The sequence below is a fragment of the Ambystoma mexicanum genome, chromosome 12 (genome assembly GCF_040938575.1).
Source record: "Ambystoma mexicanum isolate Mex_15411 chromosome 12, UKY_AmexF1_1, whole genome shotgun sequence".
NCBI lineage: Eukaryota > Metazoa > Chordata > Amphibia > Caudata > Ambystomatidae > Ambystoma > Ambystoma mexicanum.
The window spans coordinates 121,948,817-121,975,389 of record NC_090936.1 but is presented as its reverse complement, the minus strand read 5'-3'; the positions used below and the strand labels follow the sequence as shown (position 1 = coordinate 121,975,389).

General features: G+C 47.8%; 1 protein-coding gene across 2 annotated transcripts in view; it reads right to left on the bottom strand.

Annotated features, from left to right (window-relative positions):
- SAMM50 (SAMM50 sorting and assembly machinery component) overlaps nt 1-26,573 on the bottom strand; it is a 396,549-nt gene that overhangs the window by 250,752 nt on the left and 119,224 nt on the right. For both annotated transcript variants that reach the window (XM_069628139.1, XM_069628140.1), the window contains exons 3-4: nt 20,229-20,330; nt 18,566-18,653 (exon numbers count right to left, since the gene is read on the bottom strand). In XM_069628139.1, coding sequence (XP_069484240.1) covers nt 18,566-18,653; nt 20,229-20,330 — 190 coding nt within the window. The remainder of the gene's footprint in view (nt 1-18,565; nt 18,654-20,228; nt 20,331-26,573) is intronic.

Below are 26,573 nucleotides of genomic sequence, written 5' to 3'. Positions count from 1 at the left end.
GATAACAAACCAGCTCTTTTGAACCAAGGTCGCAAGTGGCAACATTATACAAAAAGAACAATGTGTGAGGCATTTGTAAGGAGCGGTGCAAATAATTGGAAACCAAAAGGAGTAGTTGAATTTTAGAACTGAACTTTGGGAGGCCAACAAAAGATACCATACAGCGAGTGGCCCGGCGCAACTTGGGTGGTCATTCGAAAGTCTGTTAGGTATCCAAATGATGCCGAGTGTGAGAAAAAGGAATATTGAGATCGAAGTGGTCATGCAACGGGTCAAGCTAAACCTGTGCACATTCAAAAGGTCTGATAGTTTAAAGTATAGCACAATTGGTCCGAGGGAGACTAAGTCAATGAAAGGGATCTGAGCCCTGCTGTGGGGGATCCAGGGTGAATACCCAAATTGAACACTGGAAAAGGGAAATAACATTTGCGTGTTGTTTTTTGTACACCATGCCCTCTGAGTCAAGAGACTTGCAAGAAGTAAAGATGCTTGGACACAGAAGGTCCTGAACTATGATAATAGAACTGTATCCTCATGCTATAGACGCCAGAGTGTGTGCTTTGCTCGAGTGAACCGCTTTGCCCCGTGCTGAAAACGTGGGAGGCCAACCACCCGGACATCCTTACTTATCATTTTGTGAACACTTCTTTCTTTTTCATGAACATTACCCCACATAATTGGTAAATTAGTGGTAATGATAGGCAATGTTTTTTTTTTTTTAGTATAGGCCCTTTTATTTTGACAGGACTCCACTAGGACTGCATTACTATTATTTGATGATCGTAGCTTGCTCCCCATATATAGATTTAGGTTTAGTTAGGCGTTTATCACACCCTTGCAAAAGTTCAATAAACACCCTTGAACTGTGTCACTTGTGTCTGCCTTACTGTTGATACCATACCTTCCTTACAGCTCTTATGGGAAAAGAGTATTTGTAGATGTAAGAAGGTATGAACTATAATTGACAAATGGTGTATAGGCAGGGATAGTTTAACAAAGGCTCCAGGGATTGGCTAGTTAGGGACATTTTAATCATTTTGAATCATCTAACCAAAATAATTAATAATGTAAATGTTGGTTGGTTGGTTGTGCTTAGAATCACAAAAAGGGACAGTGTTGCACAAACAGATTTTAATGACCTCCCATTTTGTCTAAATGAGATGTCATGTTTGGTATGATGAAGCAAGAAAAATTGCAGCTGGAGGCGGAAAAACAGTGAAATGGCTTAAGGCTAGAGGTGGGGGGGTATAGGGGGCACCATGTGAATTGGAGGTGGGTCAGGGACAGAGTTTGCAGCATGAATGTTTTCCCGTAGCTGCGAATATTCGGCAGGATACCCGTGGCCATCAAAGAAGATGAGATTGGCAAAAAGAAGTGCATCACACGGAACAAAGTGTTTTTGGGGGGTAATGAGAGTGGGCAAGGGAGGCAAATGGGAATTTGTCGGAGTGGGGGCGGCTTGTAGTGGCGTAACGAGCAGGAAGTGTCCGTGGGGGAGGAGGGAGAAAGCTTGCCCCTTCCAGTGGCACTTTTAAAGAACGACCGGGACATTTGTCAGTGGGACACCTCTGCCATTCTGAACGAAAAAGGTGTCCCGCTGGCAGGGCAATTGGGGTGTCAAGCGCAGTGTTCCTGCTCAGCACCCTTATTGCTCTGACACAGAACATTGCAATGAGAGCCATTAGACATTAATGGGAGGGAGGGAGGACTATTAGCATGTACTTTTATCTCTTAAAAAATGTGAATGCAGTGATCAGAAGTGAGGAGGTTGGAGATACAAGATGGCCGCCGGGGTGAGGAGACGCGCTTGAGACGCTCTCCGCCTGGGCCGCCGTAATTAAGCACAACGAGTCCAGCAGCAACGTGCGAATCGGCGTGAAAAGCCGCCCGCCGACACACTCACCCCTCCGGCGAAAACCACATAGCCGGGGGCCACAGCAGCAATCCGGACGAGATTGAGCAATAGCCGCCCCTCCCCCATCGGGAAACACCGCACCCAGTCTGGAGCCGGACCCGGGCGGAGTGACCAGAGGTGGAGTCGAGGCCCAGAGGAGGATCGAGTGACCCAGAGATCCTTCCCCCAGCAACGCGGGACCTCACACCCACTACCCCGAGCCAGCGGAGGCGCGATTGCTGCCGGGGGTGGCCCCTCCCCCCACCCTTGTTATCTTGCCTCACCTCGCTGCCGGGGGAAGATAGAGATTGGCCGAGGATGCCGGGAGACGGGCCCGTGTCGGGGCCCCAACAGAGGAGAGGAAGCAGACTGAAGACACCGGTGAACAGCGCAACCTTTCAGCGCGGAGCCCTGCACGGAAGCCGGGACCGAGGCGCGACACCAGAGCCACGGGCGGACGCTCATGCGGCTGAAGCGGGGGCCGCCCGAGGGTGCTAACAGCAGGGAACAGAGGTGAGACTCATCCACAGCCGGATCCACAGGAACGTAATAGGGGGACACATAACAGGTGCTGGGCCCCCCCAATAAAGAGCAGCCTCCAACCTGCCCCAACAGCATAAATAAAAGCGCACGAAGTGACAACCCTACCGGGGGCAGGGGAGAAGGAGAGGGATTCCCCAAGCGAAGATCAAGCCAGAATAAAGGGGGAAGCAACCCCCTGGAACAGAGCAACATACGGCACACGAGGTGCGGAGGACGGGGGGTCAGAGGAATGGGGGACTGAGGACACATACACGTGATTGAGTCACAGGGGAAAGCACGCACAAGGTGCCGGGGGCTGTCAGGCGCCCCCCCACACTGTAAGGACACCACGGATTGCAGCGAATGGCAGGAGAGGCGAACGCCCGGTGAGAAATAGCCCCCGTGAAGCGAGCATAGCAGTGCAACATAGGAGAAACGGGCTAGGAGGCGAGCGGTCTTCCCGGAATCCTCACATCCCGCAACAGGAGCTCCATATATCCCACTGGGAAGGGGCGCTGAGGCAGAAATTCGCAGTGGGCACATCCCTCAGCTCAATAGTAGCCCAAGCACACCCCTGGAACATGTCAAGGGCAAAAAACAAGAATAACGCCCCCCCCCAACAGACCCCGCAGCCCTCAAGGCAAGACGCAAACATACTGCAAATGTGGTCAACAGACGCTACGTCGCAAGCTAAAGGGAAGACACAGGACGACCAACAAGGCGAAGGCATGTCACAGACTAACCCCCCCCCCCCCATCACCCACCCTCAAGGGATGACATGCAGTCATGGTTCCAGGATTTGCAAGAAAAATTCATGTCGTCAGTACAGGAACAATTCACGACAATGAAAAACGACATGAAGCAGGCGGTTCAGGACCTCAGGGTCGACGTGGCTAAACTGGAGGAGAGAACAGACATACTGGAAAGAACGCTCCAGGGGGTCGAGGAGGAAATGCAGCAGACAAGCGAAACTCAGGAACACCTGTTGAGACTCACCCAAAATCTGGAGATACAGTGTGAGGATTTGGAGAATCGATCCAGACGCTCAAACATCCGCATCAAAAACATGTCGGAAACAGTACTGGACAAAGACCTAATCACAGCAGTGAAGGAGGTGTTTAGAGACATACTGGAAGCAACGGAAACAGATACAATCGGAGTGGACAGTGTACACAGGGTCGGTCCAAAAAGATCTGGAGCTCCGGGGGAAAGACCACGAGACGTTCTAGTGGCGCTATCCTCATACCCTCAGAAAGAGCAGATACTGAGGAAGGCCAGAGTAATGGATCAAATCAGAATGAACGGACAAGAAATTCAACTATACCAAGACCTGGCCCTGGTTACACTACAAAAAAGAAGAGCGATGGCCCCACTAGTCAAGGCCCTGGTGGCTAAAGAAATCCGATATAAGTGGACATTCCCATTTGGACTGATCTTCACATGGGAGGGGAAACAGAAGAGCGACCACATGGGAAGAGGGCCCAAACATAATGGGACTCCAGGATGACGGGGAGGAAACGGATCAAGCGACATCCAGAGGGGAGCAAAGGAGAAAACCAAAAAAGACCATTCACGGGAAGAGAAGGTCGTAGGAAGCCACTATAATCGGAGAAAGAGAAAAGGGACGCCGGGAGCCCTGGTGCCAGACACTCAATCACAAGAGAGCGGGAAATTGGACGTTGAGAATAAAATTGCTGCATGAAAGGCAGAGACGGCGGTCCAGGAGGGACCCAACGGCCTGGAATCGGGTAAGGACAGATCGTAATGTGTGGTTTAGGATCCCTCACAAAAATTCCCCCCGAGAGGATGGAGGGCAGGGAGCTTTGGGCGCAACGCCCTGGCAACAGTAGGAACCCTCGCCCTGCTCGGGGGCAACTTGTTTGGTTTATGGTTATTGGTTGGGGGGTAAGTTCAGGGGGGAGGGAATTGGGGTTGGGGACTCCAAAACAAGAACAGTGACAAAGGAAGGGAATTTGAGATCAATGAATATGTGCCGCACCAAAAGGGGAAGATACGCATTGTAACATTTAATATCAGGGGATGAACCACCCCACGAAAAGGGTGAAACTGGAGAAACTACTCAAAAGGGAAGGGGCAGACCTCCTGCTACTCCAGGAAACTCATGTCAGAGTAAAGGACAAACAGAAAACCAGGGTAAGGAGATTTAAAATCTGGGCCCAGGAAAATACAACAGAAAAAAGAGCGGGGGTCCTAATAGCAGTGAAGAACGGAAGGGACGCCATACTGGAAGATGCCTTCACAGACAAGGAGGGAAGGTATGCGTTCGTTAATGTGGTGCTGGAGGGCCACCGGCTCACTCTTGCGTCAATATACGCACCCAATGTGGGACAGGATGGCTTTCTGAGAGATGCCCTGGGAAAACTGGAAAACTTTGCAAGGGGGGAGGTGATTTGGGGGGGGGGGCCTGAACATGGCATGGGACCCACAGCTGGACAGGAGCACGGGGAGTATGCAAGGTCATGGGGCACCGTCTAAAGCAACAAATAAACAACCTAGCACTAAATGATGTGTGGAGGGAACTGAAGGGGGAACAGAGAGGGTTCACATACTTTTCACATGTCCACAATTCCATGTCAAGGATTAGTTTTGGGCCTCGGTGGGGCTCATGGGCAGGATGCAAGGTCTGAAAAAGGGGGCCATGCACCCCTGTGGCTCGACTTGAAACTCCAGGTGAAATCTAATGGACAATGGAGGTGGAGGTTACCGGAGGACATCATTCAAGACCCAGTTACGGGGGAATCAAAAAGGGAGATGATTGAAGAATACTTCGCGCAATATGACACTGGGGAAGTATCTATGTGCACGGTCTGGGAGGCGTTCAAGGCGGTGATCCGTGGGAAGATAATGGCACTGAAAATCACGAAGGAGAAGCAGAGATATATGTGGGAAAAGGAACTGGAAAGGGCAATAACAGAACTACAAGGGAAAATAGTGACACATCCCACAAGAGAGCTAAAGAAGACACTTAGACACACGCAAGGCCAGCTAGAGCTTCTGCGCACGAAAGTAGCGGAAAGGAGCCTACTATACCTAAATCAGAGAAACTATATAAAAGCAAACAAAGCAGATAGGCTACTTGCGAGACAACTCCGAGGGAAGGATCCGTCATACCCGGCTTCATATAGACCAATTTCCCTAATAAACATAGATGCAAAAATATACACTAAAATATTGGCCAATAGACTTTCTCCCCTTCTCCCAAAGCTAATACACCTAGACCAATCTGGCTTTATCCCAGGCAGACAAACTCATGACAACCTCAGAAGGATCATTCATTTGGTGGAAAAAATGGGCATAAAACAAACCCCGGCCATCCTACTTGCAGTAGATGCAGAGAAAGCTTTCGATCGGGTTGAGTGGTCCATGTTATTTAAGACACTGCAAAGCATGGGATTTGGAGATCACTTTATAGCAAGAATAAGGGCAAACTACAACGCCCCGACCTACAGAGTCGCCATCAATGGGGAGGTTACTGAAAAGGTTTGCATATCCCGTGGAACAAAACAGGGGTGCCCGCTATCCCCTCTACTATACGCTATCTTTCTAGAGCCCCTGCTTATGAAAATAAGAGAAGACCCGCATATTAAAGGGATAGACATGGCAGGCATACAACACAAGGTAACCGCATACGCGGATGATATGTTATTAGCATTAGAGGACCCGGCCCCCACATTGGCGGCAGCGGTGGGGGAGCTAGAAGACTTTGGAAACATATCAGGCCTAAAAATTAATAGGAACAAATCGGAAATACTGATTCTGGCTGGAGACAGGGGGGAAATAGAGAGAAAAGCAAAAACACTCAACCTCAAGATAGCAGTGGAAGGCATTAAATACCTGGGAATAACTCTTACACATAGGGTGGAACAGCTATACGGTAAAAACTATCCACAACTACTCACGAGGATACGCAGAGATTTAGAAAAATGGAACCCTCTGCTGATCTCGTGGTGGGGCAGGATTCAAGCGGTTAAGATGACCATCCTACCTAAACTACTTTATTATTTCCAGGCCCTTCCGGTAGGAGTACCCAGATCATTCTTTAAAACACTGTCAAAGGCTATCACAACCTTTGTGTGGAAAGGGAAAACGCCAAGATTAGCCAGGGCTATCTTAACCACTCCAACCAGGGAGGGTGGGCTTGCGCTCCCTCACTTCCAGAAATACTTCCAGAAATACTATCAAGCGGCACAGTTAAAAGTGTTACGTGAGTGGCTGGGGGACGACCCACAACCGATCTGGGCAGCACAAGACAGAGCAGTGGCAAGAACCCCACTAGTGGAACTGCTCTGGAAACAAAAACAACACAGACAGTGGCACTACACCCCCGAAAGACTCCACACAATGTTCCCAAAAACGTCAAACCAATGCTGGAGGGAATGCGGAGAGGTGGGGACATGGAAGCACACCTGGTGGTCCTGCAAAGGAATAGTGCCCTTCTGGGAAGAAGTTAAGGGAGAAATGGGCAAAATCTTCCCAGACGTGGGACAAATGGGAGAGGGTGTCTGGTTGTATGGAATGAGAGATGACACGGCGAGAAGATACAAAAAAGCACAATGGAGAAGCTTCATGGGACTCCTCATAGCGGCATGGACAACAATAGCCCATAACTGGAAAAAGAAAGACACCCCTCTGATCTTCACGTGGCTTCAAAAAGTCTGGGCGCAGCTGGCAATGGAAAGAGTCACACATACAATCCAAGGAACGAGGGACCGGTTTGCTAAGGAATGGGGAGGAGTCCTGGAGTATCTCCAGTCAGACTTTATGGAACAATGGTGCCCACACAACATTAAAGTCACGGACATTTTTACTGCATAATGTAATCCCTGAATAAGGAACAAGTTACTTACCTGTAACTGTTGTTCTCCAGCATGGGTCTGGCATGGATTCACATGCTCATGAATATTCCCCGTCGTCAGGCTGGGAATCCTCGGTAAAGAAAAAATCAGTATCAGTTTCGTTTCTGATCTGTCTTTCGTAGTAGTAACCAATCACTGATCTCTGCGTCATACTGACCACAGCCAACGACTGCCCTCTACCTAAGCCCCGCCTCTGGCAGCCATCTTCAGATTTGGTAGCACATGAAGTGGCAGTATGACCAAGTGAAGAGCCGCAGAGGGGTAGGCGGGAGGGTTCGCATGTGAATCCATGCCAGACCCATGCTGGAGAACAACAGTTACAGGTAAGTAACTTGTTCCTTCTCCAGCATGGGGTCTGGCATGGATTCACATGCTCATGAATAAAGAATACATAGCAGTACACACATGCACAACCACGGGAGGTGGCAAAGGCTCAACATTAAGCAATTCTTACCTCCTCACCAGGCTCACCTTAGGCGAACAGATTGCGCAGCACTGCTTGGCCGACCCTGGACTCTTCCCTGGAATCCCGATCGACGCAGTAGAATTTCGTGAAGGTGTGCGTCGACCTCCACGTAGCAGCCCTGCAGATGTCCAGCAAGGGCACACCAGATAGGAACGCCGTGGTAGCTGCGATCGCTCGGGTGGAATGGGCTTTCGGACGGCCAGGCAGCGGTCGGTTTGCCAACCGATGACAGTACATGATACAGCCGGAGAGCCATCTGGAAATGGAGGCCTTTGAGAGAGCCTTCCCCTGATTGACAGGTCCAAAGTTCACAAAAAGTTGTGACGTCTTCCGAAAACTCTTTATGCGGTCCACGTAAAACTTCAGCGCTCTAGCCACATCCAGCGAGTGCAAAGTCTTTTCGGCCGGCGACAAAGGCGACGGGAAGAAAACAGGCAACACCAAGGGTTCGTTGAGGTGGAAGTCCAACGGCACCTTGGGCATGAAGGAGGGGTGCGCCCTGAGCACTACCCTCGTGTCGTGAAAAGTCAAGTACGGGGGCTTGCAGGAAAGGGCCTGGATCTCTCCCACTCTTCGTGCGGAGGTGATGGCCACAAGAAATGCTGTTTTCCACGACAAGAACTTCAACGGAGCCGAGTGCAGAGGCTCGAACGGAGGTCCCATGAGCTTGGTCAGCACCACGTTGAGCTCCCACGCCGGAGCCTTCACCGTCGGGAACGATCTGAACAGTCCCTTCATGAATTCTTTCACCAGACGATGAGACCACAAAGACGTCCGCCCCGTGGTTCTGGTGTATCGGGAGATCGCAGCAAGAATCTTGATGGACGCGTGCGCCAGTCCAGCCTTGGCCAGCGTCAGAAGGTACGGCAGTACCTGGGGAGCCGTAATCCGTAGAGGGTTAATCTTCTGTGCGTGGCACCAGACAGAGAACCTCTTCCATTTGTGTCCATAGCATTTAAGAGTTGAGGACGCCCTGGCCTTTGCAAGAACCTCTCTGCAGTCGGCCGGTATGTCGTAGCCTCCAAACTCTAACGCTGCAGGAGCCAGGCCTGCAAGTTCAGCGACTTCGGGTTGTGATGGAGGATGGCGCCTCCTTCCCTGGAGAGAAGATCCGCGTCCACTGGCAGCTTGATTGACGGGGACGCTGACAAGTCCAGAAGGTCCGGGAACGATATCTGCCTCAGCCACGCAGGTGCGACGAGGATCATCCTGCACCGTGACCTCTTGAGCTGGTTGATTAGCCGGATCAGTAATGGCAATGGAAGGAACGCGTATAGAAACAGGCCCGCCCATGTTCCTCAGCTGGGGAAACCTGCTGGCGAACCTCCGGCACTTGGAATTCGTCGCCGTCGCGAACAGATCGATCTGGGGTGTGCCCCACCGTCGGAAGAGGCGGTCCACTAGATCCTGTCGTAGTTCCCACTCGTGGCCCGAGCGCAGCTCTCTGATGAGCGAGTCGGCGATGGTGTTTTTTATCCCTGCCAGATGAAACGGCACCAGAAACATCCCTTGGGCGACGGCCCAATGCCACAGATCCTGCGCCTCCTTGGACAGGGCTGGGGACCTGGTTCCGCCCTGCTTCCTGATGTAGAACATGGTGGTGGTGTTGTCGGTGAAGATCCTCACCACCTTGCCCTTGAGGGACGGAAGAAAGGACCTGAGGGCCCAAAACACTGCACGGAGCTCCAGGACGTTGATATGGAGGGACTTCTCCGTCGGAAGCCAAAGGCCTCTCGCGTGCAGATTTTCGGTGTGCGCTCCCCACCCTTCCAGAGAGGCATCCGTGGTCACTGTCTCCTGGTGGCCGGGGGTCTGGAAGTCCATGCCCGCCGTCAGATACGTGCGGGTGCCCCACCACCGGATCGCTCGTCGGAAACTCGTCGAGTGTGATCCTCTCCTCGAAGCTGCCCGTCGTCTGGATCCAGCGCGCGTCCAGGAACTCCTGCAACGGGCGCGTCCGGAGCCTGCACAGGCGGATGAGATAAATGCAAGAAGACATCTTTCCGAGGAGGGACTTGATGGACCTCACCCTGGCCGCGTCCGCAACCAGCATCCGCTGCACCTTGCCCAAGATGGCCCTCGTCCTTTCCTCCAACGGAGAGGCCAGAAGCGACACTGTGTCGAGCTTCGCTCCCAGAAACAGTGCGTCTTGCATGGGCACCAGGTGGGACTTGGCGTAGTTTATGGAGAATCCCAGGTCCGTGAGTAGTTGGACGGTCCTTGCCGTGCGCTCCACAGCGAGCTCCTTCGTCTTTGCTCGGATGAGCCAGTCGTCCAGGTAGGGGTAGACGTGGATCCCCTCTCGGCGCAGCTGCGCCGCCACCGGTGCGAGGCACTTGGTGAACACCCTGGGTGCCGACCTCAATCCGAAGGGAAGGGCTCTGAACTGGTAGTGACACCCTTGGACCACGAACCCGAGAAACTTTCGGTGTCCCTTTAGGATGGGAATATGGAAGTAGGCATCCTCCAAATCCAACGACGACAGGAAATCACCCTCCTCCAGTTGACCCAGGACGTGTTGGAGGGTGACCATCCGGAACTTCTGTGCCTTGATGAATTTGTTCAGTCGTCGTAGGTCCAGGGTGGGACGCCATCCTCCCGTCTTTTTCTTCACGAGGAAGTATCTTGAGTAAACTCCGGAGCCCCGAAGCCTCTTCTTGAGCATCGCCTTTACCTCCAAGAGAAGTTGAGGGACGTGATGTTCTTTCCTGGCCGCAGGGGGGACGCGCGGGCACCCCTTTAGAAACTCGAACGCGTGACCCTGAGCTAGGGCGTCCAGCACCCAACGGTCGGTGGAGATGGACTCCCACACGCTGACGAAGCTCGCCAGCCGGCCTCCCACCGGAGTGCTTCGGTGGGGGCCCGACCCCACGGCTGGTTCAGTCCTGCTTCGACGAGGCTTTGCCGCCTTGTCCTCCTTGGCGACGACGGCGGGGTCCGCCTGACTTGCCTCGTCCCCTGTAAGCTTCCTGTGATGACGAACGGGCCGCTTGACGGTAGGTGGAAAATCCGCCGCTGGAACCTTTGGAGGCACCCTGTTTGCCTCCGCCGCTCCGAAAGGGCGGCCGCCGTTGCTGGAGAACCCCAAGAGCCCGGGCCGTCTCCGTGTCCGCCTTGATGGCTTGAAGGGAATCGTCCACTGTTTTCCCAAACAGGTTGTTTCTGTCGAACGGCATGTCCAAGACTCTGGTCTGCATGTCCTGACGGAAGTCAGTAGCCTTGAGCCATCCACGCCGCCTAAGGCACACGCCGTTGCCCAACTGGCGAAAGCCAGTGTCAGCGATGTCCGTTGCAATTGTAATGGCGTGGTCCGACGCCACCTCTCCTTCCTGCAAGATCTCTAGGGCTTCCGCCCTCTTGTCGTCTGGTAGGAAGTCCAGCAGGGGGGCCAGTTTGTACCACAACTCCCTGTCGTAGCGGGCTACGATAGCCAAGGCGTTGGCCGCCTTAATTGTCGTCGCTGCCGACGAGATGACTCTGCGTCCCATCGTGTCTAATTTCTTTCCCTCGCCGTCCGACGGGGAGGTTGACGTAGAGGCTGCGCCCCCCCCCCGCTTTCTTCCTGGCCGCCGCGGAGACGACCGAGTCCGGGGTCGGCTGTGCCCGAAGGCACAAGGGGGCCGCGTCCGGGACCCGGTACTTCTTCTCGTACCGATCCCTTCTAGCCGGCGTCGTGGATGGATTCTTGAGGAGGGCAAGGCCCTCATCCCAAATATCGTCTAGTAGAGGTACAGCAAGGACCGTCTTCCTCTTGGCCTCGCGCCGTTGATAAAGGAAACCTTCCTTCTTCTCTTCCGGGCAGAGCTGGAAAAGCTTGGATGCCCTGGCGATCATGGAGTGAAACGATCCAATCTCGTCGGGCGAGGAAGCCCGGGTGGGAGGTGACGACGGGAGATCCTCGTCGTAAACCTCGTCGTCTGTACCCGTCGCAGCCGTGTCAGTCCCCGTATCATCCCCACGTGTCGTGGACGGGGAGGAGGGCTGAACAGGGCGCGATGGCTGAAAAGGAGGTGGAGGATGAATTCTTCTTCTCTTAGGGGGAGGGCTCCCAGAAGGGCCTGGCTCCGGGTCCCCCATCGGGAGCGGTTCCTCCGTTGGTGGTAACGGCGGTCTCGTCCTTATCTCTGAGCATAAGGACTGTATAGCCAACAAAATGGCCGCCGAGTTGTCTTGCGGCACTGGTTGAGGGGAGTCCGACGGGCGGTCAGGAGCCCCGTCAGCACCCTCGACGTTCTCATCGTCTCCTACGTCGGGGTCCCTCCCGACAGGCTGGTCTTCTTCCAAGCCAACGCCGTGGCTTAAGACTTCGATCAGCTCCTCCTCAGAGGTTGAGGCCGAATCCACGACGACCTCCTGCCCCCCCCCCTTTTTCTTCTCCATCAGAGGTTTCACGGGGGTCCTGTCGATGAGCATGAAAGAGGACTCCCTCTGCGGTGGCAGGGAGACTCTGGGCCCCGAGGTCGCCACCACTGGTGTAGCCTCCACAGGCTGAGCCAGGGCCGCCGCGACTGTTTCGATAGAGGCCTTGGCCGGATGGATTAAGGCTTTCACCACCTTAGGTGCGCTCACCGCCTTTTCCTTGGGGAGAGGGTCACCGCCTCGCTCCCCCTCCGATGGGGCCTTCGAGCTCGACCGGGGTCTCTCCAGGAGCTTCGCCGGGTGCTCGGCCTTCCTCTTACCCGAGCCAGAGCGTTGGCTCGTGGTTGATGGCGCCGGGGAGGATGCGCCCTGCCTGGCGCCCGTAGAGCCCGACCGTTCGGCGCTCCCGGTGCCAGCGGACTCGCAGTGCTTGGCCTTCTGTTGGACCACCGTCGCCGGGGCGCCCTCAAAGGTCTTAGAAGACCGCTCGGACTTCTTCTTCTCGCCTGACGGGCTCTTTCCTTCCAGCCAGTTGGCGAAGCGTTGATGGCGGTCCTTCATGGTCCGCTCCGACATATTGCCGCAAAACGCACAGTCCTTCTCCACGTGCGTCTTGTCCTCATGTAGGCAGTAAAGGCAAAGGGAGTGTTCGTCCTCAAAGACATTCTGAAGCTGGCATCCAGGGCAAACCCTGAACAGCTTTCCGGGCGTCGAGCTTCCCTTCTCCTGGGCCATGTCCGAGATGGGCCTGAGAAACTTCTGGAGTCCTCCAAAAGCGTGGCTTGACGAAATCTTCACCCTTGAGGGGCGTAGACGAATCCGACACGGGTCCCCGTTAATCGGATGAAAGAACGGTGGAGCTTGAGGCTCTTGACCGAAAAAAGAGAAATTTTTCTGAGAAAAAACGTGAAAAAAGCACTAACGCTCGAGAGCAATAGCATGAGGATCCCAACACTTGAACGTGCGGTAAAAATCCGAAGATGGCTGCCAGAGGCGGGGGTTAGGTAGAGGGCAGTCATTGGCTGTGGTCAGTATGACGCAGAGATCAGTGATTGGTTACTACTACGAAAGACAGATAAGAAACGAAACTGATACTGATTTTTTCTTTACTGAGGATTCCCAGCCTGACGACGGGGAATATTCATGAGCATGTGAATCCATGCCAGACCCCATGCTGGAGAATTACATACGCATACGAATCCCCGGGGATGGGGGGGGGTGGGAGTTGGGGGGGAAGTTGATACAATGTTTGATTATTGTTGATATATGAAAATAATAAAGACAATTTAAAAAAAATAGTGAGGAGGTTGCATAATGCTGCATGCTTTATGAAATCATGACTATGGCTTTAAAACCCAACAGGGATTTGTTAGGCTCACGTTAATCTACAATATCATATTGTGACTGTGCATGCAGGATGGGGAGAATAAATCTAAAGCCATACTCTATTGCTCAACATATTTCTTTGACAATGCATATAGTGCATGGTTCGTTTATTATGAAAAACTAGTATATTATGTAATGTGGTTTGCTTCCAAGGAATTGCTATAAAGTATTATTTAAGCACATGAAATACAACGCAAAACCTTAATAAATATCTATATCAACTAAACCTGGGAAGATGTGTTCAGTTGCATAAATTGTCTACAACCTAGTATCACCATTTACCCAAAGTGTGTGATCCTGGCCAAATGTAATTGCACTCAGCTTTGCAAGTGATTCACTTAATAGTTTATGTTAATATATCATGCTGTTATACAAAACAGCCTAATGACTATAGAGCTGCTTCATATAGAATAATGCAATTTAAATATTTTGCACCACAAAGTTATTTGCCAATTGGCTTACTTATGGCGACTTATTCTAAAGTCACTTCCATGGTGCCTCAAAGTATCCATGAATGATGATGCTCCTTGCAATGTCCTTTTCTGTGAAGTCTCTTCTGTTGGTGAAATCCATATGCAAATGTGGAGGTTTGCATTAATTTTGCACCCCAGAGCTCGGACAGAGCTCTCTAATGGATGAGTTTCATGCATCTGTAATGGTCCTGCAGTTTAACTTTTTTTCTTATGTGTATGTGTTAAAATGCCATCTGCTACTAATGTTACCGAAATGGGGCAGGGTTGCACGAATGAGACCATCTAATTGGGCGCACTGGATTTGAGGGGGAAAGTAAATAATTTTTTTGGGGCTCGTCAATATACCTCCCCCGTCCCAACCCTGCCCACCACTGCACACTTGCAATGCTGGATTCTCCCCTGGGACCTTGCAATGAGGAGAGGGGCACTTTGTGGGTGGGGGACAAGGTACATTCTTTTTTCCCCACTCTTCCCAATAATCCCGGCTATACATAGTGCATTGGTATTATAGCCACAGTTATGGGGAAACGTTTTTTAAAAAGTAGATTTATACAGCTACCAGGGTGAAACAATCACTGGCCGCTTGGTAGCATTTTCAATGGATGAAGGACTGGAAGTGGTATAAAAAATACAGCGGGCACTGCCTCTGGTCGTCGGCAGTGACCTATTAGTGTACAAAAATACAAAGTCGGTATGACCGAAGGGCAGGACTAGTGGCCAGAGTAGTTTAAAGAAAATACAGTGGGCATGGTCCCAATCCAAGGCCGCGGCCACTGGCCATGGCTAGTGACTCAGGAGTGATTTAAAAAATACAGTAAGCACGGCTGGGCCAGTGGCCAGTTACCGATTTAAAATATACAGTGTGCACGGCCGGAGAAGGCAATGCTGGAGGCGGTGGCCAATGGCGCCGAAAGAAATACAGTGGGCACTGCCGAAGGCATTCCCGTTGCAAAGCCCAAGATCGCATAAATATTATAATAGAAGGGATTCACAATGCCTTACAAAATGGCATTATGGGGGAGATTAACAGGAACGCGCCGAGTTAAGCCGGTCTAGAGTTTACCAATGCGCACAAATTCAAGGGGTTTGTTGCGTTATGTTTAGTCACCTTAACTGCACTTTAACCAACGTTTTTCAGATAGAGAGAGATATATATCTCCTAACCCTGCACCGCCCCCTTTAAAAATGCTGCAAAAATGCAGCAAAATGGCTGCGAGAAGTTGACCCCTATGAGTTTGGCAGGTACCAAATCATCATCGGTTTCAATGTTTGATGCCATCTTCATATGCTGCAGGGCCTCGAAACCCTAAAATTGGTTGGTACTCTGAAGCGGTAAACCGCCATTAGGCTGTGGGATTAGGAACGAGGCCGGCCTCCAGGACGGACAGAGCTCTGCTTTAGAACGCTTGAGAAAAGGCATAGTAAGGCATAGTATGCAATATAATGCTTTTTTAATTAGGCAGATGGTTCCATTATGAGCCAAGTGGCCTGCAGGGATGCAGGAATCCAAGCTGATGGAAAGTAATGTGACCAAGTTAGACAGAAACGTACAAACGAATAGGAGACAAGACGCCCCTAAGAGAACAATTTCTTCAAGGACTGAATACTGAGAGAACCATGCTAAAATGTGATGTTAACACCCCAAACTTATCCAATATATAAATATATAAATGCATGTTGAATCTTGGTAGAAGCGTTTCGTCTGTCAGACAGGCTTACTATGTCCAGTTAGTTTCTTAATTGGCAATGAAATAAATCGGTCTCTTTAACGGTTGCCGTTAACGAAGATTCCTGAAATGCATTTCTTTGACACCCCTCATGTTCTTTGTAAACCCTACCCAACAGATGTTAGCTGCAGAACAAAAGACTGGGCTTTGTGAGACAGACATGCTATCAAGGGAGATGACACAGACAACAAAGATATAGTTAAACAAATCTTTATTAATAATCACGATGGTTTAACGCCTAACTAACCCTATGCTATGGCAGGATGTCCCTCCCTAAAGAAACCCAAGGACATTCTGTTTCGATATGTCAAAACCAAAAGTCTATCTGTGTCAAAAATACTATGCTTGTTCACACAACTACAACCAACACTAGTGAGAAAATGCTCCCTACCAAGTATAAGTGTTCCAAAGTAAATGTTCAATGATTGGCAATTTAAGGTCTTTTAAAGTTCTCTGTCTCAAGATCAACACAGTTCCAATGTAGTCTTCTGGCAAAAAATACTTATTAAGTTCTAAGGTTAACTTCTGCAGATTCACACATTACAGTTCACATCACTTGCCATTCTTGTGTTTCTCTTCCCCAAGTTCCAAAGGTAACAGAGTTCACACAAAACTGAGGTCTTGGGATTCCCTTGCCCAAGATTTACTTTCAACCGTTTACTTATTTCTTCGGCTTACCATTTGGCAAAATATAATGGAATCTACTGACACCTCCTTTGTTTAACTTCACCAATGATACACCACTTGCTGCTTTTTAACCTTTAGTGGTTTTTGGTCTAAGCAGAATTAGCAGACCACACGGTCCACCCATCACAGTCACGCAACCAGCAACCACATGTGTTTTGAGTCTTGATGTTGGCAATGTTTGTGCTAGGAAACGTTCTGGTCTAGGTGCAGTTGTCAGGCCACACAGTCCACCCATCACAGGTCACGCAACCATACGTTTCCTCAAAGCTGATGCTCAATAGTTCATAAGACAATGATTTCATTTAATTGTAGGACTTTCATATGTCTTCCAAAGTGTTTTTGAACCATGGGACACTAGATTTTCCCCAGACTGTTCTTGTGGTTAACACTGTGTTTTGTTCAAATAGAAACTTTCTTGTAATTTCATATCTCCAGCATTGCAGCATTCGCTTTGTTTCATTCAAATATGGCTTTACGTTGTGAGAGTTCAAATAATGTCTTTTAAACAATTCAATATTCAAGAGATGCTGGCTAGAACTCCTGGGATCTTCAGTGGTTTCCTTAGCATCTTGGCATCCAGCCTCTCAGCACAGCAAAAATGTGGTTCTGTTCACGTTCTGCTCCTGCACCACCTGCACGTCTTGCCCCTCACACACCTCTCTCTAAGCATCCCTGACTTCCACCATTTATGCTCTCTTTCATTAATAACGGGCTGCATGCGAAACAGGGTATTCCCACTGACCCGACCTTGGTTAAGTCCATTATTGTGACATGCCGGACCTCTCCTCTTCACAGTACGAGAGTGGTGTTGGCAATAGGAAATCTGCACTGCTCCTACTTGCCTCTTCTTCTCAGTACTTAAGGGAAAATCACAGGGGATGATAGAATGAGATTGACAATAGCCCATAAGGGCTAAGGGACGGGGGGGGGGGTAGTTCAGCATTAGGAAAGAGCGATACTATGTCTCGCCTTCAGGTACCCTCTCTGCAATCCTCAAGGACCCTCCAATCAGGTGATCTTCCCTCGCTTGTCCACCCCCTGGGTCGGGATCCAAAAGCGATAGCCTTTCCCTGGCCACCTGAACAGATGATCCCTGGGGAGTAGATGTGAGAGCACCTTCAGGTTTCTCACAGATTGTGAAGATTTACAAATAGGCAGTCTAAAAAACAGTTATCGGGATTCCAAATATCCTTTAAGACTGAAAGAACAGGGGGTGGATGTACCAGTAAGAGTGAGGTCTACACTGATATACCCTAGCCTCAGTTTCATGCAGATCAACCCTTCCTCCGAAACCCAATCTCTTTCCATTCCTAAGGTTGGATGGGGTAAAACCAAAAAGGAGACCAATGGTGCGCATAGGCCCATAGGTGGTGCAGCATGTGCACCAGGATATTTTTTAAAGGAACTTGTAGTTTATGAGGGCAGGGTTCTGCTAATATGCAGTTCTGCAGTGGAGACACCCCATACATCAGGTCACTGAGAACAGGGGACTAAGCACTACCAGTAGAGACGTCACTGCAGTGAGGCACCTGTAACTTATTTAGCCAGCACACTTGTTGCCATAGTTGCAATTAATTTCTGCCCCAATATTGCAGACAAGGGATTGGCAAGAACTGGAACCACACATAGCAAGACAATCCAAAGACATCACAAACTGAAGACAGTATAAATTACTCAGCAGAAAAGACATGTCAACTCCTGCTACTTAACATGTCGTTCCTCCACAACCCTTTTATCTATGCTTTTCACCACGTACAAAAGGGCACAATCAGATGGTCTAGGCATGCAAATTCAGTAATGGGTGGTGGGTAAGGCAACCTGGTAAAGACAAAACATTAGAATAAACTCACAAAACCATAAAGAGTTTATTTGGTATCGGAAGTGGGGCTATATAAGTATTGAGACAGTTCTCCATTCTAGACAAAATTACATGAGGGGCACAGTGTGTTGGACATTATTTTTATCCCCCTGGTTATTTTGCTTTGTGGTTAGGTTGATGCATGAAATGAGGAAATAAAAATACCTGGTAATAATACCCCAGAGGGCTTCCTGTGTTTGTATTTAAATTACCAACACCATATCCAGAATGCTCTTTTCCCCAATGCTGCGACTCAAATATGGTCACAAGAGTGTAATGTAATGTAATTCATGGTCTGAAGAAAAAAGCGCCTCACCTTCACACGTATCAATCAGAACATCGACCTTCCGAAAGATTCCTAGTCGAAGCAACTTCTCTCTAGCTTCATGAGATTTCCGCATTACCTGCAAGAGAAGCAGAGGGCTACACTGAACATTTCAATTTTATCGGATCGATTCAGTGACTGAGGATACACTCATATGGTTTTGTAGCTTTCCACAAATATATTTAAGGGTTTTCCACTACACAATTACATTTGTCCCGCATAATACTCTTGCCAGCCCCTTTCACGCTTTTCCCTACAACCCTAGACGAACTAAAACACACTGAACTACACATTTATATTCAATCCTTTCCCTTTCGTTCAGGTTGCCTTGTTTTTATAATGTGGGGTTCACTCACCCCCACCAACACCCTAAAATGCCTCTTCCACACCCATTCCCATTCCTCATGTCACAGCTCTCTCTTAGCCAGATATACATGTCGACCTTAAAATGTAATTCTTGGAGCATGTCTATCTTTTATATCTCTACCTTACAACTGCATACCGTCAATGTGAGCCATCTCAGATAGTCCATCGTGTATTGGAAACTTGCGGAGATAGGTGAAAAGGTGATGCAATGGGATACTGGCATGGTGAGGGCTAGAAGGCTTACTACTCTCCCATTAATTATAGATGGAAATGAGCTTCCCGAAAAGAAACAGCTCCAAAAACAGACCTGTCTTCAAACACTAGACAGAATCAGTTGCCATTTTTGTAGTATTTCTGTATGAGAATTAAGGTCAAAACTTGCAACCAAATGTGTGAATACCCAAGAGGATAATTCCCCATCAAAAGCAGGTCAACGTTCCTGTGTCTGGGACAGGATTTAGATAATCGGAACATCTTTTATACAGGTATACGTGGTCACATTAATTTGAGACATTGATGAAGGTTAATTCTAAGAAATAATTGAAATGATTGTCATGAGATTCGAGGGAGGAACATGGAATTGATGATTTCTAGACTTCCATTTTAAAAATCCTCCACAGATAATGTGCACACTTGTCTCCTACACGTGTTGCAAGATGCACCTTCTAAAGCTGCTTGCATCCATAACTAAACTGTACTAAATGAGGAAGTCCAAAGATGCTGTGGGACTAAGAGCAGTCAGAAACACAGGAATTTACTGCACATAGGGAGGCAGGCATTCCTATTCATTCTACCCATGTTGTGCCCCCACTGTGAATGGTTCCTGAATGGTATCCAGCCTTCATCTGTTCATCCTATTTCACTTTGGTCTGTCCTAGGGCATTTATTATGGGCAGCTGTTCTAAACAAGAAGAAAATGTTTCAAAATAACTAAAGAATGTGCCCAACCTCCCAAACACACCTCTGTTTTCGTAGTAATCAACACAGAGGAAAATGCTCAGCTCCTGTACTGGGTTAATACCCTTGAGAAATGTGAAGGTTTCCTACAATACCCATCAACGCTGGTTAAAAGAACAATATGTTTCTGTATATTGTACTTTATTAAGAGAAGTGAAGGATCATGGGAACAGTGCCAGTCGACATGATTATTTAACAATCAATGATGAATTTACCTCAAAGAAATATTTAGAGATAATGCAAGTGTGTGGGGGGCACACATTGATTTAAAAACAGATCAATTCAGCACAATACACCCAAAAAGGGTTACAAAATATGGAGCAGTACTTACATCGATGAGGTTTTTGGCCTTAAAAACCTCTCCAATTTCATACATAATTGTGTCATCTTTTGTTCGCCCGATGCCATCAAAGTGCACGTGTTGAACTATCACCTACACACAACACAGAAAGATATTAAATTGAGAAATGTTCAGAGAAGCAAAACTAGAGAGTAAGTAAAAGACAAAAATGTCGATAAACAAAGTAAATACATATGCTATGCTGGCTCTAGACTGATAGTTCCCAACAGGTAAAAGTAAAGAGTGTTTGTGCACAGCAGACCATGCCATGCCACCTATTGAAAATAGAGAGGCAGATATGTTACCTGTAGGCTGGAGGGCATTCCATACCAAGGACAGACAAAGGCGAGTGTATTCGGATTTGGCAAATTGTGCATAAGCAGGAATAGTTTAACAAAGGCTCCAGGGATGGGCTTTGTTAGGGACAGTTTGTGTCTTTTCGTGTGTGTGATTCGTGTCAGCAATGCTGCGCCTCCATGTAAAGGGAAGGAGGTATGTTGTGTCTTGTGATTCAGCACAAGTGTAATCATCTAAGTTTGAGAAACAAGGTGACGAGCATCTGAGGAACGTACTGCAACTGTTCCCAGAGACCATTTTTTGTTCTATTCACAATATTTACAAGGTCGCAGTTATAGTACATGATCAATATTGTTGAGGACTGGTCACATAGGTTGTCATTACTTTGTGCTGTATGATGGCAAATATTACAGGTCCAGCATTATTCTTGCCTCAAGCAGGCAAGCTTGAGGCAAGCGGTTCCTCCACACTTCCCACAGCACCTAATCCTTTTTCATGCGCTGTGTACATCCTCGTCGCCAGTGTTACAAAGTAAGGTTTCTCAGTAGGGCATCAGGACACATGGCCCAGGACTCACTTCGGTACATCTCTGCATTTACATAGTACCACGATTCCAGTTACTCTATAGGTTCGTGGGTATCAGGGGCACACCCACCAGGCATCCCAGCTCAGTTACTCTATACGTTCCTGGGTATCAGGGGCACACCCACCAGGCATCCCAGCTCAGTTACTCTATACGTTCCTGGGTATCAGGGGCACACCCACCAGGCATCCCAGCTCAGTTACTCTATACGTTCCTAGGTATCAAGGGCACACCCACCAGGCATCCCAGCTCAGTTCCCAGCTCACATTTCGAACACTGACGTGTTATCAGTCATCCAACATTTATGAGCTGCCAATCAACAACTGCGTCAACATTAAGAAAAGCTAGAAGGGATGACCGCAGGACATCTGCATTGGAAATGCAATACATCACCACAAATGACAAGACAACACATCTCATTCCATTTACATGGAGGCCAAAACAAGACAACACATTGCTCAAGGATGTTGCTAAATAATTTCCCATTATTTAAATTGGAAAACGTCCCTAAGCCCTGTCATATCTAAAGACAGACCTATTATTTGGTTTCAGTTTTGTACTCTAAGCTTTCAGTTATTGTTACCAGTTCAGTTTGGTTTTATTTGGTAACCCAATATATTTAAAGTGGGACACCCATTCCAATTCTGTATTTCCTGCCGTCATTGGCCTGGGGGGGTGGATTCATCTGTATTAGGTAGATATCAGCCGTTAGTATATTAACATAAATGTAGTGGCGCAACGATGCAGCCTGATCTCATGCCTAGTGCCACATACAAATCCGGCCGTGAATCCATTGTGGACAGAAAAGGTCAGGTCTGAGTACATAGCTTGTATGATTAACATTTTGGGTTCATTGGGAAAATGTCCACAGCAAAAAGTAGTCAACAAAAAGTTATTTTTTACTTTAATTTTTTTTTTTATTTGTATTTACCAAAAACTATTTGGTTTAAACTAAGACGAAAGGTAAAGGTGTCTTCCAACTTTTGCACTCCTTGTCACTTTCTTTTCTTGGGTTAATTTTTTGAGTTTTTAAGTTTTCTGTCTTCTGCAGTCCTATTTCTCTTTGCGCTATTAATGCTAAAGCTTGTTGTAGAATTTTTACTGTAGCAATTACCCATTAAGTGTTATGCCTGTTTTTTCCCGCTTATTAGACGTGGCCACCATGTCTCCTCCTCACGAATTAAAGAATGTTCCAAGACAGTTGACTAATAAATTTGTCTCGTTTTTTGGAGCGCCGGACATGATGTAAGTGGGTGTCGGACTGATTCCACTGCCTCCACCTCTCTACACAGCCTGCAGATGAAAAAAAGTTATTTTCAAAAATGTAGTCATTCATTACAATCAATGCAAAGTGTGAAAATGTTGCCAGAAGGAAGGTCGCCAAATACGCTATTTTTAAATACACAAAAGCACAAGACTGTAACCCGAACAATGAACCAAACCTTTAATAAAACCTCCACAATCGACCTAAGTCGGTTCCTAAAGTTTCCCCCAATTCTAAGTATCACCCTGAGCATTAACCCTTCAGTGCGCTAAAGCATTTTATTTGCATGTTACTCAATACAAAATCAATGGAAAATGAACAGTGACCCCAATTCCAACCTAATCACCAGCTTGCCACAAATGACATAACCCTTGCCCTAACCCAAACCCTTGCTCTAACCCTAACCTTAGCCTTTCCCTAACTACAACTCTAACACTTAACATAATGCTTACTTGGCTCTAACCACTGCGTTTATCTTAACCCCAATCCTACGACAACCTCACCAGCCCTCCACAACTTCTGTATCCCTTTCTTTTAACAGTCACCCACACCATTACTCTATTAGCCAGAGCCTTACCATAACTCCTACCCTAACACTTACCCTGACACAATCTATCCAAAAAACTAACAAAAACCACAAAATCACCAGACCTGCAGCATCCCCCCTGACCTTCACTCTTACCCTAATTCTAACAAAAATATTTACTTGAACCCTTACCGTTATCCCTACCTTAACCACAATTTTAACCCTAAAGCAGGCAATCACAAGCCCACAAAACACTCCTTAACCCTTACAATTACCCTAGCAGCACTACCATTTTGGCTACTTCGAGCTGCATGTTTTGACTACATTTCACTGCGGCGTCATTTTCACCACAACCTTTTTGACTGACCATATTTTTCTGGCAACATTTTCACTGGATACCAACATTTTGTGCACAATGGAGACCTTAATTTACATAAATTCTCCCATGAAACCTCATATCCACACAGTCCTGGTAGAAGTCCATAACAGTCAAATAAAAGCCTCCTCTCAAGCCTGACAAACATGAATTCATTAAAAATGTGCAGATTAACAGTTGAATAGTGCCAACCCAACTCACGGATGCCATGCTGTGCAATGGCACAAGACATTGTTGGCGCAAACCCACTCCTGCAGTCAAATATAAATGGTTCCTCCAAACACCGTCGGGAAGTCAAGGAGAGAGAGGGGACGGGGGACACTATCATCCAGGGTCCTTTACATCCACCTTCTTGACGAGCGATACAACAGCAGGTCTCTACCTACAAAAGGAATCTCCCTCGATTCAAAGCTGCAGTTATAACATCCGTCAAGGCAGAAGCACACAGAGGCGTTTCTGATTGGACTACTTCTGTAGGTAGTGCTCCCAGGTGCAGCATAGCCGACAGTAACTGTATTTCTCCTGCCAGCTGGCTCACTTTAAATGGCATATAAAGTAATCAACAGTAGTCCCTGCCATATTCTCCAAACTTCTATTAATGATAGAGTTTAAGAGCTTGCTTATAGCGTGCCATAAATCTAACTTTCACCCTGGATGCAAACTGTAGCTTTTTGTCCATTGTGTGTGAACCCTTGTGCTTCCAATGTCCTGTAACGGGTGTCCTTTATCCTGTTTCATACACATTCCCAAACATAGTTAATATCATATAGGCATGTACGCATGGCATCAGCTGACCTCGAAGTCAAAGGTACCTCCTGATATTGGTTTGTATCTAGCCAACCAGGATCCTCTATACTGCAAGCAGGAGATAAATAAGCTCCTGGCTCCCAGCAATTTCAAGCCCTGTATGATCAGTGAAACCTGCATGTGGAACATAATACCAGCTCTCACACAAGATTCAGCCGGTGTTTGTTGCTCCTGCAAAACCCTTCGTCTCTTTCTGTAAGATTTCTATTTGGAATTTTGACTTGTTCTTGCTAGGCCGCCCCTTTGATAGTTAGGGAATGGTTTTTCCTTTTCGCATTTCTGTGATAATAAGCGTGACCCGAGGCAGCAAATCAAACTCTCCCCTGAAACACTGGAAATATTCTACTTTATACTCGCTATAATCTATATAATTAATGTTAAACCAATTAAAACTAGTTTGTCTCATTTAAGATTGCCAATCACAGCAGTTTTGAGGTCACCGAAATGAAATACACTAGGGTCTTCTTTTTGCCACACTGATTTGCCTCAGGATGTACCGGGCCACAGAGAAAGTCGTTCTTAAAAGGCCCTTGTGTGTTTTCTGAGGAAAATGAGGTGCGACCTGAGTGTTGGAAGTAACATGGTAACGAAAGTGTGTGTGCATACTGTGCGTTCAATAGTTGATTTAAACTTGGGTCCAATGGGTGTGGGCAGCTTGTGTACATATCCTAGTGAAGGGAACTTGCTTAGTGTGTATATGTTACTCTTTGTGCCTGCCCATTTTTCGCTGCTTCCTTCTGTTACCCGCAGTGCCATCAAACTGGTTAATGGCACCTGTTTTTACCACATTTGTCGAATTAATGTTGGATGCACTAATGGGGTTTATGGGACATGTGTAGTCAATGAGGAGGAATATATATGTGCAGTGAATTTGAGGATGAATGCGGCAGTTGCTTTGTGCACCCTTTTCAAGTCTACCATCATGACTTTACTATGTGCCGTCAAGGGTTGTTCTGTCGGTGGTGTGCATGAAAAATTATTGTGCGCAGTATATGATTTCTAAAATATGTTTCCAAGTTTAGATCTGAGTTTGACAAGGCCATATTATGCTGTTCTGCTTGGGCGCTCAGGTATGTTGGGAGGGCAGGAGGGGGTGGTCTGGCTACTATTTTTGATGTTTCGTATAGTTCACGTAGTGGTGTGTCTGGTACAGATTTATAGCCTGTCTGCAGTGTGGAGCAACTCGTAGGGTTGGGTTCTCAGAGTACATTGAGGTTAATGGTATGAATATTCTAGTAAGGTGATGAGAATTTATTATTGTGGTATGTGGGTTGCTTGGAACAACTTTTTCATTTTATCTGGAAAACTTGTGCAATTGATTTGTGTGGGAGGTGAGTTTGTGGTGGGACATGTATTGCAGCAGTATGGTTCTATGTACTTTGATTATGATGTACTGGATAATGTATGGGGTTCTGTGGCGATAGTCATATTTGCATGAAGACATGGGTAATATGGGGGGTGTGCTTCAGTGGTGAGGGATGGGGGGTTTCGGATCAAAGTTACGTATGCTTTAGGGATTTGAAATGTGAGTTTGTTATGTTTGGGGGGTGGGCCGCGACATTGGGACTTTGAAATGTATTTCTTGTATTGTTGCGTTGTGGTTTGCTTTCTGCATCTGTTTCAGCGGGGGTGGGTTGGGTTTATATGGTGTGGGTGTACATATTTTACCAGGTCTTTCTGATTTAATAGTTGGTCAGTTGAATTTGTGCTGGGATTGGTTTGGCGGAAAGAAGATGGGTGATGATCTATGACTTGTGACATGGAATGTAAATGTGTTGAATAATGTGAAGAAGAGAATGAAAGTGTTGCATTATTTGGATGAGTTAAAGGCGGATATTTGTTTCTTACAGGAGACACATTTAATGAAAGATGAGATTGAAAGGCTGAGGAAAGGCTGGGTGGGGAAGGTTTATGGTGCTTCATTCAATTTGAGATCAAGAGGAGTTGCGGTACTGATTAGGAGGAACACTCCTATAAAGGTTTTGAAAGAGATGTCGGATAGGGATGGGCGGATGGTGATTCTGTTAATAGATGTACAGGGCCAACTGGTATCTCTATGTAATATTTACGCGCCGTCAGTGGATGATGGAACTTTTTTTAGAAAAGTGGCGCAGGCCTTACAAGGCATGGGTTCGCGGGACATTATCTTGGGTGGTGACTTTAATGTTGTATTTAACTCCAGTATGGACAGGAGTTGGAATTCGGCTCAGTGGGGTGCTGACAGGCAGCACTTGGCTTTGGATGATTTAGTTTTGGAACATGATCTAAAAGATGGTTGGAGGTTGGAGCATCCGACCTCTCGCGAGTATACTTTTTTTTCCAGGAGCGCATTTGGTGTATTCTAGGCTGGACATGTTTTTAACGGCCGGCAAGATGACAGAATCTTATAAGAAGAGCGAAATTGGCAGTATATTGTTGTCTGATCATGCGCATGTGACTCTGCAGCTACGGTTGAGATATGCCCCAAAGAGGCGTAATTCCTG